Source organism: Cyanistes caeruleus, chromosome 1 (genome assembly GCF_971803275.1).
Source record: "Cyanistes caeruleus chromosome 1, bCyaCae1.hap1.1, whole genome shotgun sequence".
Classification (NCBI taxonomy): domain Eukaryota; kingdom Metazoa; phylum Chordata; class Aves; order Passeriformes; family Paridae; genus Cyanistes; species Cyanistes caeruleus.
Genome location: NC_141701.1, coordinates 105,790,793 through 105,806,363, shown reverse-complemented (window position 1 = coordinate 105,806,363; position 15,571 = coordinate 105,790,793). Strand labels below are relative to the sequence as shown.

Below are 15,571 nucleotides of genomic sequence, written 5' to 3'. Positions count from 1 at the left end.
GTGTTTGCTGAGGGCAGGGAAGAGCACAGATGGCAAGATGCCATTGGGAGGGCTCCCAGCCGTGCCAGCCTCGTCCCCACAAGGGTTCAAGGCCGCTCAGGCTTTAGAAAGAGGTATCCCAGGCACGCAGGCTTGTCGGTGCCGAGCCCTGCATGGAACATCTCTTCCAGAAGCACAGCTCTGGGAGACACTCCCAGTGACACTCTTGCCCCAGTGTGGTTTTGAGTACTTTATCTAATTTTGGCAAGTCCTTAATTGCAGAAGAAGAATTCTACTTGGCAAATGTTAATTGTATTTATTTGGGGTAGGGGAAAAAATAATTCTCCCAAGGAACATGCTGTTTTTATAGTTTAAAAATAAATCTGTGTAAGTAATTAGGTTGAACTGCCTAGCCAGGTGACATTTCACATTGGTTACTGTTTTAGCATTTAAATCCGTAGCCCTTTTCCATAGGGAAGTATGCGCACCAAAGCAATTGTTCTCATTGGTGCTTGATGCCAGTAAGTTGTGCTCCTGCACATATAAGAGTTGTACATCTTAAAAGAAAAATAAAAAAATTCTTTGCATTCTAAGCATTTCCTCCTGCATTTTTAAGTAGTTAGGAGGGGCTCTTGAGCTCATTTCTCCTTCAGAGGTGGGTTATAGAGGAAAGTGAAATAATTTGTATAGTTCAATAATGCCCTGACAGCTTTTTAAAAGGTAAGCCTGCTTTGTGAACAAGCAACAGCAACCCATTATTTTCCTATTTTTGTATTAAAACATAAATGCATCTGCTGTTTCTCAAGATGACAAAGGACTGTCCACTTGACAGAGAAGTTTGTTGGCTTCTCATCTAGGAAACACAAATCATGTGATTTTGATCTGCAGTTTGTAAGGTATGGAATTCATCTGCAAAGAGATAATTGTTTCGCCTGAAGCTGGAAGAGATCTACTTAGACTGCTGTGAAACACACTAGGTGGACTGAAGGACAGTAGAAATTGGGGTGAGAATTTTGATTTTGTTTAGGGATGATGTTCTTGAAGTTGCCAATCACTCGCAGATGGAAAATCAGTGTAACACAAGTTTCACTATTAAGGTCTGCCTATAACAATGATGTCAGATTTATGTGAGCTATGTCCAAGAGGTCAGTGAAAACAAAGTGAAAAGAACAAAACAATTATCAGTAGGCTTTCACTGTCTGTGTAGGGATTTTCACCTTCACTGGAGAAGTTTTGGAGGTCACAAATCAAGAGAGATTGAAAGTCTTTCACCTGGTGCCTCTGAAGCACAGAGTGCATTCTCTGGACATGAGGACAGGCAGCCACGCACCTTCTCAGTACAGGAAGGGACCTCTTCTGGCCTAACCTTACTGGGTCATCCACTGGGAATTTCTGCTGGAGATGATAGAATGAGGAGCCTTCTCCTCCAGGTAGATCCCCCTGAATTTAAAGAGCTATTTATCTTTCTTCATATTTACACTGTTGCATTAAATGGAAAAATTAGCTCTGTAAGCAAGCAATCTCTACAATCTGTGCTCATTTTTTGACTTTTCCCACCTCCTTCAGCAGTACTAATGGCTGGAGTTGTCTTCCATGATGTGGAATCAGTTCCCTGGATTTCCTCACCCAGAGGAAAGACCAGATGTCTGTATCTGGGAAATACTTGCTAAATTCAGCCCCTTCCCATCACACAGAATTTTCACACTGTACATGAGGAATCAGTGGAGCACAACTGGGGTGATACTGAGGAGGTGGCATTCTTTTACTAGAAGAAACTCAACATGCCTGCCATTGATCAGAAGCGGCTTTTGTGTCAGGGGAAGTTCAGTGACTACCGTTGCACAATTTTACAGGGTAAAATTCCTACAGATGTAGGAGATGAGGCAAAAAAGGGGGGTTTGTTTCTTTTTAGTAGAGTCGCTCTGCTGGTGCAATTTCAGCTGCAGTCAAAAAGAGGTTTGTAAAATGCTGAGCTGCCCTGTGTGTTCCCTGCTGTAGCCGCCTTGTTTTTACACAGCACATGGAGAATTTTAACTAAAAATTTGCTTTTGTTTTCTTAATCCAGTGTACTGTTTCCTCCAGATATTATCAGAACATAAAAAGTATGACGTCAATTGAGGTTCCAGAATTTCCAGTATGAAATGCATCTGCTGGAGGTTTTTATTTATCTTTTGTCTGCTTTTGAGTAGATTGAGCCAGATCAGTGTTTAATCATGATTAGGCCCATTGTAATCTCTGTTCTTTATAAAATCCCTCTCTGAGCAGAGCAGGTTGTTTATTTGTGAAAGGTTATCCCTGGGAGCTTTTCCGTGTTTGAAAGAGAGGTGCTGTTTTTCATCTGCAGGGGTAAACATAGGCACATCACATCTTGCTTGCATGGATGTAAATGTGGTCGTGTGTGCATTTGATGTGATTATTTTTTAAATTTTTTTTTTAATGTAGCCCAGAGATGCAGTCTGGGACTGAGTCTTTGTGTGCATATTTTTAATTGCTATAATCCTTCTGTACAGTGTGAGCCCTATCTTGCAATCTTGCTTTGGGCTGTTGGTTAAAAAAGATCGTAAGGCGATTTGCAATGAATGAATTAGTTGCTGTAAAGGACTCATATTTACTGCCTGCTCATAGACCTATCCTTTCCAGAAATCAGTTGACCCCTTTGAAAATCAAATGCATTTGGATGTCCTCTAGAGTCAGGTAACAAAACAGCAGTCTTGCTTTCAGAGATCAGGAAAAGGAGATGTCAACCTGGCCACTGACTCAGTCAGGACATTTGATCAGTTTCTTCCAGCTTTGTAACTGCCTCATTTTTCTGCTCCCCACTTCTAGAGAGGATAGCTGGAGTCAAGTCTCTGAGCTATGGGATGGACTTCTGCAGAATTCATCAGCTGATGTAGGTCCTCCTGCCCTGTTCCTTCAAAGCCACCATGGAGTCAGAGATTGACCACTTAGAGTAAAAGGAGATTTTTCCAAATCATCCCACTGATTTTGCTTTAGTTCTTTTTCTCACCTTATTCCCTATTGCTTTACCCTCTTGCTTTCCCACACCCTCCCTGTATTCCCCCCTCTCTCCCTTGTCTTGCTCTTCTAAGTGAGTGCAGGTAATACTCAGGAATACAAAATACTATTTTTTTTCAGACTTCACCCTATGGGGTCATGAAATTTCGGAGCGAAGGGAAGAAGAGCTGTAATTGGAAAGGAATAATTTTTGTCTGAGTGGAGCTGCAAATGACGTAGCATTACTTATTAAATGGGTGGCTTTTTTGGCATTATCGTATCTACTAAATTGCCTTAGGAACGCTGCAGCTAGACTGTGTTTGCTTCTGGCCTTTCATGTTTTCCTCCTTTCTGTCCTCTAGGAGGGATCTAGATGGCTGGAAGTTTAAGGGCATGTGTTGGTGGACCTTACAGTTCTGGCCAGGTCCATGAGGATTCCAGTAGCTCTCTGCAGGAAGACCTATGTCTGCATGGTCTTTACAGGCCCCTCACCTGAAAACTATCATCACCTGGCCAGCAGCATTGGAAGCACAGGCTTTCATCTTCTAGGATTTCTCTTGTCTTTGATCTTGGCTGGTTTTTTTGTTTTCTCTGTAGCTGCATTGCACATCTCTTTTCTGATGATCAGTGGACTTCAATAAACAAAACATTAGAAGCCATGCTATACACGCCACAGGGAGCTACAGTGAGCACAAATTCTCTTCAAATGCTGTTCCTTATTAGGTGCCCTCTTCTTCCCTAGAGCACAGCTCTGCCTCTCTGAGCAGTTGCCACCTATGGAGATTGCTTGTTCCAGTAACTTGGCATTTTTTGTAAATTATTTGGTCTTATCCCTGAACATAAGCCAAACTCACCCAATAGTAAAGTCATTCTCTACACTTCCAGAGCAGGGAGAAAGAGAAAATATGTGTTTATAAGTGCTGGCAAGTGTTAAGATTTGGTTGTGGGTGGTAGAAGTAAGAGGGGGCTTAGTCCTTTTTCCTTGATTTCTTCTAGAAGATGGTAGAAGGCAAAGCAAGTTGAAAGAACTGGAACGGTTTTGAATAGTCAGCAATTTGAGGAAGAGTGTTTTTGGGGTTTGTTGCTTTTTTTTTTCCTTTTTAATATATTGACATAGCACCAAGGGTGTTTTCATGTCATCACAAATAATTTTTGGTAGTAATGCATATTCTCTCCATGGGAAGCCAGAATCCATGGCATCTGTTGGAGCAGAATTTTGGTCAGGGTTGAAGGACAGTCCTGGAGACTCTGTGAAGGGCATGCTAGTAAGAACACACAGAAAACCATGTATTATTACTCATAGAAACTTATAAATATAGAATGAGTTTTTTCAGAGGGGAATCAGTGTCAGATTGGGCTTTTTAAATTAAGGGCTAAAGCTGTAAAAAAAAAAAGAAAGGAGTATGAGATTTTTTTTATTATTATTTTTTTGTAAGGTAGGATAACATTATTGCTAGTGCTAGCTCCAGATAATAAGCATTATTAAAAATAAAAAAGGAATTAGTAGGTGAGGCAGATTTAAATAACTTTACAAAAGTGTTCTGTAGGGTGGTGTAATCAATGCCTGAAGGAAGAACAAATATTTGAGGCTAGCAACAGTTGTGAGTCATATTAGATGTTTCTTTCTTCCTTATTTTTGTGTTCTTACTGTGGGAAGGAATGCTTGCTCTAAGCAGAGATGTAAATCAGCTGGGGAAAACAGTAATACTAACAGTAGGAAAGAAATGAAGCCACAGAACACCCAACTCACTCCTATTGCCTCTAGATATTAATGAAGTTTTATTATGAGGATGGAGGGAGACCTAAGCTTACATGCTAGAGAAGCTTTCCTTGATTAATAACATTCAAATATTGTGATTTTCCTGTTCCCTTTAGTTTTCTTTGTTCTTCTTTTGCATTAGCACGTTTTCCCCCCTCCTCTTTTCCTCTGGCTGAAGGTGGTATGCAGATGAGGAGATTCAGATGAGAGCAAATCGATACAGCTCAATGGTCAGTTTGTTTGGGGCACTTTTATTCAGTGAATAAGATACTGTTTCTTATCACTCTTGTATCTCGTGTTTCATAGGATGATTTTCTATTTGCTTTCTATATGAAGGGCTAGGTTCTGATAAACTCATTGTCACCTCATGCACTCCCAGTATTTCCTGGGTGAGTAAGGTTGTATTCACAGTGGTGTCATTTTACACCACACCGCAGAAATTCATTCTTGGGTTTCATGGGAAAATAATCAATCCAGGATTAAGCATAAAAAAACAAACCTCCACCCCACTAACAAAAACCAAAAAACCTTTCCCAAACAAACAAAAATCACCCACCAAAACCCCACAACCAGCAAACATTCAAAACCAACACAAACAAAAACCAAACCAAAACCATAAAATGGTGTTCCCAGGAAGCCACTGACTCCTGGTTGCCCAGTACCTGATATCCAGCCCAAATGAACACGTAGTTTAGGTCTCCAGACATCTGCTGCATGGATGTTTGTGATTTTCATGATTCTGTGATTTTAGCACAGCTACTCAGTTGAGCTGGGTACTATTTGATAACAACATAATGTAAGTACTTAAATGCAACTTTGGTAAAACCAGCTTGATGAAAAAGATATTATCACAGTCATCAGGGCTTCTTTTTATTCCTTTTTTTTAATCATGTCAGTCCCCTTGGCATGTCATTATAGCTGTTAATGATTATAGTGCCTACTTACAAAGTATAAAACACTATCTTGAAAAGACTTCAAGAATGTGACCATCCTTGATGACTTCTTGAGCCTTAATTTAGGAATTATGTTTAAAATAAAAAAAGTCTTTAGGAGTATGAAAAGAAGTAGTCAGGAAACGTCTTCTCACAAATGAGTCTGTTCCACAAGCTACAAGGAAAAAGCTCAGCTTGTGAATGCAAACATGAAAAATTAGGAACCCACAAATATTCTACATGGAGGCCTGGTAGATATGGCTGCCTTCTTCCACAGGGAAAAGGCGGCATAGATTTTGGCCAAGCTTCTGTATAGACACCTTTCCATTAAATGGCAAACTGGATGAAAGATAGTGGGTATCCAACTTTGACAATAGGAAGCTGAACATCCCGTAATTCTTCACTAGTGCCCCCAGCACTAAAAATGTGTTAGAGGAGTTATATATTGCCTCTTTCAGTTGTTGTTTTGCTGCTCTGCACCAAAGGTTCTTCCTTGTCTTCCTTATGAAGATCTATAAAAAGACACTGTTTATATAAATAATCACCTTTGTTTGGGGTGAAGGTAGGCAAACAGGCCGGTGAATGATCTGCATTGTTGTCCTGGTAACAGAGTGTTTAAAGGCAAGCAAAGAACTGGGTATATGGGCAGCAATCTGTTTTTTTAATCATATATTCAAAGATTACAACAGTAATTTCCTCTTAGATACTATAGAGAATTAAGCATTTGGGTGGCCATGGTGAGCTATAATTCATCTGGGAGGGCAGTGTAGAAAGTCACTGCTAAGTTTTTCCAAAGCAAGTACTCAAAAGGGAAAGCAAGTAACTTGGGAGTGAAAACTTAGGCTCCTACCACTCCCCAATGGATCACGTAGAGCCTGACAAAGGGAAAAAAAGAAAAAAAGTGATCTGATTCCAACAAGTTTGTATATGGAAACAAACCATCACACGCTTTTGATAACTGAGATAATGTTAAGCTTATCAGCATAATTATTTCCGGCACATTCCCAAAGTACAATGGGTGAGTAACGCAGCAGCAGCAGGAGAGGGGCGCGTGTCCAGCTGGATCCACATCCATGGGCTGGTTCAAAAGAGAGTCAAGCTCATGAAGGGGCTTAGATACCTGAGGTGGGAAACAATGCCTTCAGTTTGATAAACCTTCCAGTCCTGCCAAGCATCATTCAGCTGCTGCCTAACCCCAGGGTGCCTTAGATGATGGTCCCCTCTAACGCCTTGCTGAGCAGTCTCTCTGCAGACATGGAATTACCCACCTCTGAAGGAGGCAGAGGGACTGGAACACTTAGTTTCTAGCCTGTGTATAGCTGGGCTTGAAAAATGATCCTTCCTTATCCCATCTCCTCTATGAAGCTCAGTCCTGCAGGCTTCCGTTCTTAAAAGTATAAAGCTTAGAAGTGGTTTTTGCAGCAAAGCTGTGAATTCAGGTCACCCCAAGGCTAACAGGGGTGAGGCTGAAGTATAGTAAGTGTTTGCTTTGTGGTCCATAACATAGGGCCTGGAGCTGTCATTCCAGAGCTTAGTGAGAACCTGATCTTCAGAGGAAAGAAGTCCTTCCTCTGAATTACTGGTGTGCTCTTTAAGAAGCAGAAGCAGCACATTTTCCAGGAAAAAAATTAGTCCTTCCTGAGTTGAGGAAAAAGCCATAGGTGCCTTCAGATGGACCCAAATTTGCACATTATCTTAACAAATGTGCTTTGTATGTCCATAGTACACAAAGGTATATGGAGGTGGTGACTGTGCCTATGGGTCCTTATATCCCATAGGGTATTATATTATATATATCTGAAGAAAGACAAGGGATGAATATCTGGCTGTGCTGAAGGGCTCAGCCTCGGTTTCACTTCTTGCAATGAGTGTATAGAGCTTTTTTGAAGGGTGAATTAGGTAATGTTTGTGAAGAATGTAGAGGGTAGCAAGAATTTATTTGGTCATGAATCTAGATGTTTTGATTTAGTTCTAGGAATAACAAACCAGTACTGAAAGGATGGGAAGGTATTGCCCCAGGGCTCAATGACCCAGTACAAATAGGACATGTTGGCATGGCCAAAGGGGCAGATAAGTTTTCCAGACACGAATCTATGGCCTTTGCCTGTTCAGTGGATTGATTCCTTTTTTTTTTTCCTTTGTCTTAGAATTTTTCTCCCAAACTATTAAATTTTTAAAAACTATTTCCTCAGCTCTGTCATCATTGTAGAATTTTGTACAATATGGAGGAAGAGGAGACTTTTTCCATCGCAAATATATGGTTAAGACTGAAACTGATTCCCTGAAGGGGATTTGTTCTCCTTTGAAAATACTCATAATTACCTGCCTGTCATACCCCCATCTGCCTTTGTGTAATATCAATGCACGAACAAAACAAGCAGTAAAGGTTGTGCAGTCTTTCATGAAATCTTCCTGCAAGGGACTATTTGAATGGGCATGTGAAAATTGTTATAACTTAACATAGGTTCACCCCAGTTTTCCCACACGCTGCTTACGTGGAATAGAGCCGGTGAGTGCATCCCGCATGGCACGGATGCATCTCATTCTCATGTGTGTATTTTTCAACTGTGTTGCAAACAGGAAAGGGATATGCTTGAGAGAAAGGCAAACAAGCAATGAAGGCCTGAGATAACATTCTTGTCAGTGGGAAATTGGACCCAGTGATGAGTCTCAGTTTCAGGCTTTAATCATAATGCTTCCTTCTGTGCTGTTACATTCGGTCATAGGAGAATCCAGATGTTACTGAAACACCTGATGCTCCTCTGTGTCCCCTTCCTGAGTTGCTCCAGCCTGAGGGAAGTGCATTCAGTGTTACCCAGCTGCAGAAGTGTGCTGAGCATCCTGGTCCTGCTGTGTCTTTGATCTCCTCTTGACTTGCCTTGTGCTGTCACGTGTGCTCACACCAGGACAGCAGTCCTGAAGCCTCTGACCTTTCCCTACCTCTACCTTAGTAGCCAGTACAATAAAATACAGCACCCACAAGTCTCTTCACCACCCAACTCTGCTTTTCCTCATCACAAACCTGATCTAACAAAACACTCATCTTCTGGAAGTCAAATCAGGAAGTTTTGCCTGAAAACCAAAGATGCTGGTTTCAGGTTCTTGGAAAATTTTGTAACTTTTCTGCTCCTGGCTTTCTGGGTCAGGTTTCATTAGGGTGAACCAACTGCAGCTGTGTCCTGTGGTGGATTTGGATTATGGGTGTTGAAGTCTGCTTTTTTAATTAGAAATAAAAGTACAGTCCATTTGGGTGAATAAAGAAGGGTAATGTGCATTTAGTTTGTAAATTATACAGTACATGACAGAGCAGGGAAGTCAAGTATGTATTAAAGGATGGATTAAAAATGAGCATTGCCAGATGGTCTCATGAAGCCACTGTCACTTTTGTTGTATCTTCTGTCAGAAATATATTACATGATATTTCAAGATGGAATTTTTATTGGAAAGTGCTGTAGGCCTCAAGTGCCACTGCTGAATTTACAAGGTCTGTCTTAGAGTTCTTCTGCTTACCCTTCCTGGATGCACCAAGTCCATCATACTGGGAGATGCTCTGTAGCACAAAACAGCCCTTACCTCAAACTGCAAGTGTCTTTCCCCATGGAGAGACATATCTTTGTTAATAGGACACCTCCACATAGCTGAGATGATAAGGAATTGATAGAAGTTTCTTACTTATCTCTGGTGTTCATTAAAGCTGCTCCCTCTAGTGCTTATTAAAAGAAAAGTAATTGTATATATGACACCTGAAAAGGGAAAATTTATTTGGTCGTTCTCATCTCTCCATTAAAAGGAACCAAAATCGCTTTTTCTTTGATGAAGCAAGTAGTTGTTTATCTCAACTGCAGTGCCCTTTTGGCCTGACAGCTTCTGTGGTAGTTAACCAAAATGGATATTTAATTGCTCTGAGTGCCTTTCTGAAGTTCAGGTGGTGATTACTGCACCTAGACATACCATGCTGCAACAACAGGCTCACCCTGCAATCTCCACTGCTCTTTCTCCCTTTGCCCTTCTCACAGCCTCTGCTCTGACTCCAGGTCTGAAACAAATGTGTATCCTCCAAAGAGCAATCCCTGGCTAATAAGACATGTGTAATTCATTAAACCCTAAGGCATTGTTTTCCTGGGTCACATTTAGTTTCCTCGGGGTTTAGGGGTAGCCCATCTTCTTTTTGAGCAAAAGGTGTTCACCACAAGGGAGGTGTGGAGGTGTCACTGGCTCGGGGTGGTCCCCAGAGCTGACATTACAAGAGTGGCAAGTGGCCAAGATGTTCAGCATGGTGGGGTGTCATCATCTGGGAAGGGTGACCCTGCTGCACAAATGGGGTTGGCTGCACAAATAGCACCCCAAAATAAAGCACAGGGTAACCAGGACATCGTGAAGAAGAGGTGATAGGAGCTGCTTGTGTGCAGAATTGCAGAGCAATCCCTGGCAGCTCTACTAGTGGCCAGAGTTACTGCACTGGAAGAGATTCAATTTTATGCACAAATTAGATGTTCTTGCAGTGCTTGGAGTGTCCTGGGGAGGCATATAGGTGTGTTAGGAAGACTATAACTGCCTTATGGTCTCCAGCATGTGCCAGCCCAGCATATGTTTTTTTTCCCTGCACCCAAATTAGTCCAAGACCCCTTGCCTTTGCTTCTCCAGTCACTCCTCAAATGTGCATTTCTATAGCTTCTTCCAGCTGCCCTCTGTTCTTTTCCTGAGTCAGCCATAAATACCTGTCTCTGCTTCTGGACAGACAGGGAGGGACAGGTGCCAGCTCTTTATCAGGGTGGACGAAGAGCAATTGCAACTTTGGGTCCTCCCTTCTTGGGAAAATGACGTGTTGCTGATCAGCAAATGAAACAGGGCTTGTGCCAGTTCCTGGGGTAGTAGCTCTTATTGGTGCCTTGCATGCCAGATGGGGGCAATCATAGAACTGTAGACTTATTTTTGATTGGAGAAGATTTTTAAAATCATTGAATCCAGAGGGCAGGTACTTACCTGACGCAAGGAGGCTGAGCACTCAAAAGGCTGCTCTTTGTTTTGAGTATGCATTGGAGCCTGGTGCTGCCATGTTCCTGCTCCCTGGCAGCACTGCCTATCCCACAAAAGCCAGCACCCAGCTGGAAGAGAGACCACAGGGCATCTGGGTAAATAAGCCCTGGTGCTGTTGGTCTCACGGTGGTGTGTGTGTGAGCTTTGACTCAGTGTGTGTAGGTTATAATGAAGAAGCTGATTTAATTTCAGGAAACTTACAGCCTGGAAGGCTCTAGAGAAAGACAAAACTAGAATTTTTTTTCCTTAGGAGGATTTTTTTTTTGGGGGGGGGGGGGGTGGGAAATAGTTGTTTAGATTGACTGAGATTTTAATTTTTCTTTGCCACTTGAAGAATTGCCTCTCAAAGGGGTTGGCATAACTCCAACTTGGCTTTGCAAAAGAGGAAAGGCATTTTTTTCATTCCAAATGTGGACTAGGAGCTTGTCTGTATATTTTTGCTGCATGAGGGAAAACATAATGTTGGTTGATGTTGGGTTTTGTGGGCAGAACAACATGATTTGAAAAATGCCATTCTCACTTCAGCTAAAAAGCATGACCTCAGCAAGTATGCTGTCACAGCTTCAAAATACGTGTGCCTGTAAGCCTTAGAAAATGAGTACAGATTGAAATCAGCTGCTGTAGGCCAAGTTCTCCATAGCTGCAGTGGTACCCAGAATGGGCTTTTTTTTCTGAACAAACCGTGTAATCTTATTTATGTCATCTTTTTGTTTGCACAAAGTCAAATCAAGGCCCTAAAAAAAAACAAAAAAAAAACTTGAAGGAAATAAACTATTCAAACTAGTAGACTGCAGATGCTCTTTTTAATAAAGTGATGGTTTCTGTAGGATTTATTCAGTCCTGTCATATGCTTTGTCCTGGCTGGACTTTCTATGCAGCTGCAACCTAGAGATAAGTCTTCTGTCAGGTTACAGTTGAACTCCTAATTTCAACAGTATTTTTGTTTTTTCCAATTTAAGTTATTTAAGTATTAGAAAACTAATTGACCAAATCCACTGTGTTTGAAGACATCAGAATGGCATTGGGAGTGAGTAATTATTGCTGCCATGATTTATCATATTAGCTGGGGTAGCACCTGGTGATCGGCTGAGAGCAGAGCTGTGTTCCCAGGCTGTGCAAACACTCTGCCTGCCTCTGAGTCCCATAAATCAGCCCAGCCCTGGCACTGCCTGAAGGTACAATGGGCAACAACCTGGTATGTTAATGTGGCATCTTGAATAAGAAGCCCCAGCCAACCTCTGCACGTCAGAAAACTGTTACAAAAGCTGTGCCAAGTGTTTTTGCTTTGGGTGTGCAACCAAAACAGCTCTTGGGTCTTCTGAGGTAAATAAGGGTGCCTGGGTTGGGTGTATCTGAGAATCAGTGCTTCAAACAGCTTCAGCCTGCAGGATGCTGAACTTGCAGACAAGGGAGTCAGTGAAAAATCAGGATTTAATTTTAGTTTCTGAATCAAAAGACAAACATGAAAATAACTATCCCATCATTTTACTGATAGCTGTGTAGGAAATACTTATATCCACGCAGATACAAGCTCTTCAAACTGTGTTTGGCTTGTCCCGCTGCAAAGAGTCACTGTGCACATGAGGTTATTGTTTGCCTTGCAAATCCTTTGTTAAATTGCTGCTTGATCTGGAGGGGTATTCTGGATCCAAGATTTTGTCTGAGGATACTTCACTGTGAAAGCCTCTGCATTTCAACCCAGTTTCTCCAGTATCAGAACAAGATCATGCATGGTGGAAGTCCCTGTTTCTCTTTCACAGGGAGGACTTTTTCCTAGCCCCTTTCCCCGCAGCCAGAACCTCTGTCACAGCCAGGGCATCCAACTGCTGCCTGTCCCTGCCAGCTTCCAGCCAGAGCCTGCCTGGAGCCAGCATCAGCCTTGAAAAGGACTCTAGCTCATGTTGAGCCTGGTCTTGAAACCCCTGAAAAAAAGTATTCCATATTGTCTGCACCAAGGAGTTTCAGATCCAAGATTTTCCAGGGTTGTTTTTATTATTTATTTACTTACTTTTATTTCAGTCTCCAAGGTGTTACACGGGAAGATTTGGGGGCTCTCCACAGCATCCACAGTTTTGGTATCTCTGACCTGCTGGGCATTAGGGTGCAGGCTTTCCAACTCTGACCATGTGCTTGGACATGTAATGGTGTCCTAGTGCTGTGGCTGTTGAGCAGTGACCAGGAAGAGGAGCACCACGAGAAGGACATGCTAGAACTGCGTGCAAGTGCGCAGCTGCTTCCTTCATGCACGGAGGAAGTCAAGCACGTGTCCCTGGCGTAAAGTCAGAGGAGCCTTAACCCCAAAACTCCAGTGACTGAGCTTGGCCTACACCCTTCCTCTCATGTCGTGCCAGTGGCTGTGTTGCTGGAGTGGGGCCAGCCACGCTATGGGGGCCTCCTGCCCCCAGGAGGATTCAGCAGCTGTTTGTGAAGCCCCAAGCAGGGGTGGGACGTGGTGGAGGCAGCACAGAGGAAAACCCTCTCCAATCAAACAAGTAGCTCTGGAGGAAAAGAAGAGGGTCTGAGGGATAAATGTTCTACTTGCAGCATTTGCAGAGTTATTTTAGTTTTTATTCATCTCCAAGTCAGGGGTGAGTCAGCCTGGGATGTGTCTCGGACCACCTCCTTTGCAAGCCTTCAGGGAAGGAGAGAGCACAGCCTGTGCTCCACTGTGCCTCTTAGAAGGGCTTTACTACACACTTTGTTTTGCAATTTTTTTTTTTAAAACCCTCCAAGCTGATGTTACTTTTTTCCCCTTTCCTCTCTCTCTAGTTTTGTATGGAGCTGAACCAGCCGACGCTGCCAAACATCCGCAAGTGGAAGGGCCCTAGAGGATGTTGGAAGGGTGTTGTTTCCGAAAAACCCTCAGGCCAGCTACACAAGGTACATTAATCCCAAAGTCTGAACTTTGGCTTTGTTTTTTCCACCCCCCCCCCTCCAACCAAGGACATATTTTGAATGTTTAAGGCAACACTTTTTGCAAATCCTTTTTGGCAAGGTTTGCATTTCATGTTTTTTAAGCTGACTGTTCCTGTAGCTTTTAATTTGACCGTGTTTAATTTATGGTAGGGAAGAATTGTGGTGCACTTGTAAGGAGGAAGATGTGTGTGTGTATTTGGTGTGCAGGTATTTGGGGGAGGTGGATAAAAGCAGTACAGATACATAGATGAAAAGCCATGCACTTAGACAAGGTAAGAGTCTTGAGTTTTTGCCCTGGCAGGCTGTAGTACTTCTGACATTTTTTGTACAAGTCACCTGAGCTTGCTCCCTGGTGCTGCACGGGCTGGCATTTGGAAGGGCTTCCCAATTTCCTACTGTTTTCCTAGTTTGCATGTGAAGAGCCCACAGAGGGGGCCCTGCAGCCTGCCATCCTCACCTGGAAGAGTTTACCTTGTGTGTTCCCCAGACTCCTCGACACAGGTGTTTAAAATGCTGTGGACTCCATTTGAAATCTGCACTGTGCTTTTCCCTGCAGCATCTTCTGCTCTGGGAAGATATATATATATATATATATATATTAATATGTACTGCAGGGAGGTACAGATTTTTTAAGGTGGTGACAGCTGCACCTGCCTACCCTTGACAATATTCAAGGTACAGCTGCACTGGGCTGGACATCCCTAACAGTGCCCAAAGGCAGTTTCTCCCAAGGGAAATCCCTCTTTTTCACCCTTAAAGGTGCCAATGAGTTTTCAGAGCAGTGTCTTCCTTGAACCTGTTGATGCTGAATAGGATCATTCTCGTGGTGCAGTTATTGCAGTGTGGATGTTGTTGTGGGTAGAAGCAGGATCTGAGACCTGTCATGTGACAAGTAGTGCCTGTCAGCACACGGGGCAGTCTTCAACAATCTATTGATCCAGAATGATCTATTCTGAGCACTGTTGTTACTGAACAACAGTGCAGTTCTGTCCTATGGCCATGCTGGGTAGAACCCACACCTCTTTATTTTGGCTTTTCCAAATCAGTTGCATCACCGTTCACTGGTTTTGGACTGATGTTTTGGGAGGTGCAGCTCCTTTTATTTATTGCCCTTCTGGGAAAAACCCAAGAATGAGGGAAAAATAAACCCAAACAAACCAAAACCCACCATCTGAGCAGCACGAGGATTGCACTCTAGCTAGACAGACATACGGGGTCAAGAAGGGTCTGGAAAGATACAGAGTATCTGAATGTGTCTAAAGTTTACTACAATTCACACTTAATTGTGGTGCAGAGTGCAAATGCCCTTCAGGACATTTTTATTCCTGGCTGGAGTTTCCCTTTGGGATCTCTTGTTAGACCAGATCATTAAAACACTGAATATAAATAGTTGTGCGAAATTGTCAAAGTTGTTCCCTCCACTTTTTCTTTTTTTACCAGGAACTATTAATAAATATCTCAGAATTTCTATGTTAAATTCAGAGTCTTTAGTCAGTTCTTTCTTGAGCTGTACTTCCAAAGATAACAATGACAGCTTTGACTACAGGCTGAGTAAATAAAAATGATCATTCAACTTGTTTTACAGATAGGAATATAAGGATGAGTGGTTCCCAAAATTAGGGGAGAAATGTGCAGCCAAACTAAGAATAGAAATTGAATCTACTTGACTCTTCCTTCTAGCTGCTTTAACAGGAATCTGGCTGAGCTGGGAACCCTCCACTAAAGTAAAAATTCTCTTCCATTCCTGGGGCTAGTTAGTGGGTCTATCAGGTTTGAGAACTGGGTAAACAAATGCAGTGAGGTAATGCAGTGTAACCCCAAGAACACAGCATCTTTGGCACAAGCTGATTTTGGGATGGTCTGTAGGGCTAAATAACCCAAAATGGTGGCTGGTGCTTTTGGCTGGTGCTTCCACACGTTCTGTGCATTTCAACCAGGCAATGACTTGTGACTG

At 42.5% G+C, this 15,571-nt stretch overlaps 1 protein-coding gene across 1 annotated transcript in view; it reads left to right on the top strand.

The window, feature by feature from the left end:
* The window catches only part of EEPD1 (endonuclease/exonuclease/phosphatase family domain containing 1), a 62,033-nt gene that overhangs the window by 35,641 nt on the left and 10,821 nt on the right, over positions 1-15,571 (top strand). The window contains exon 3 of the mRNA XM_023919427.2: positions 13,471-13,581. Coding sequence (XP_023775195.1) covers positions 13,471-13,581 — 111 coding nt within the window. The remainder of the gene's footprint in view (positions 1-13,470; positions 13,582-15,571) is intronic.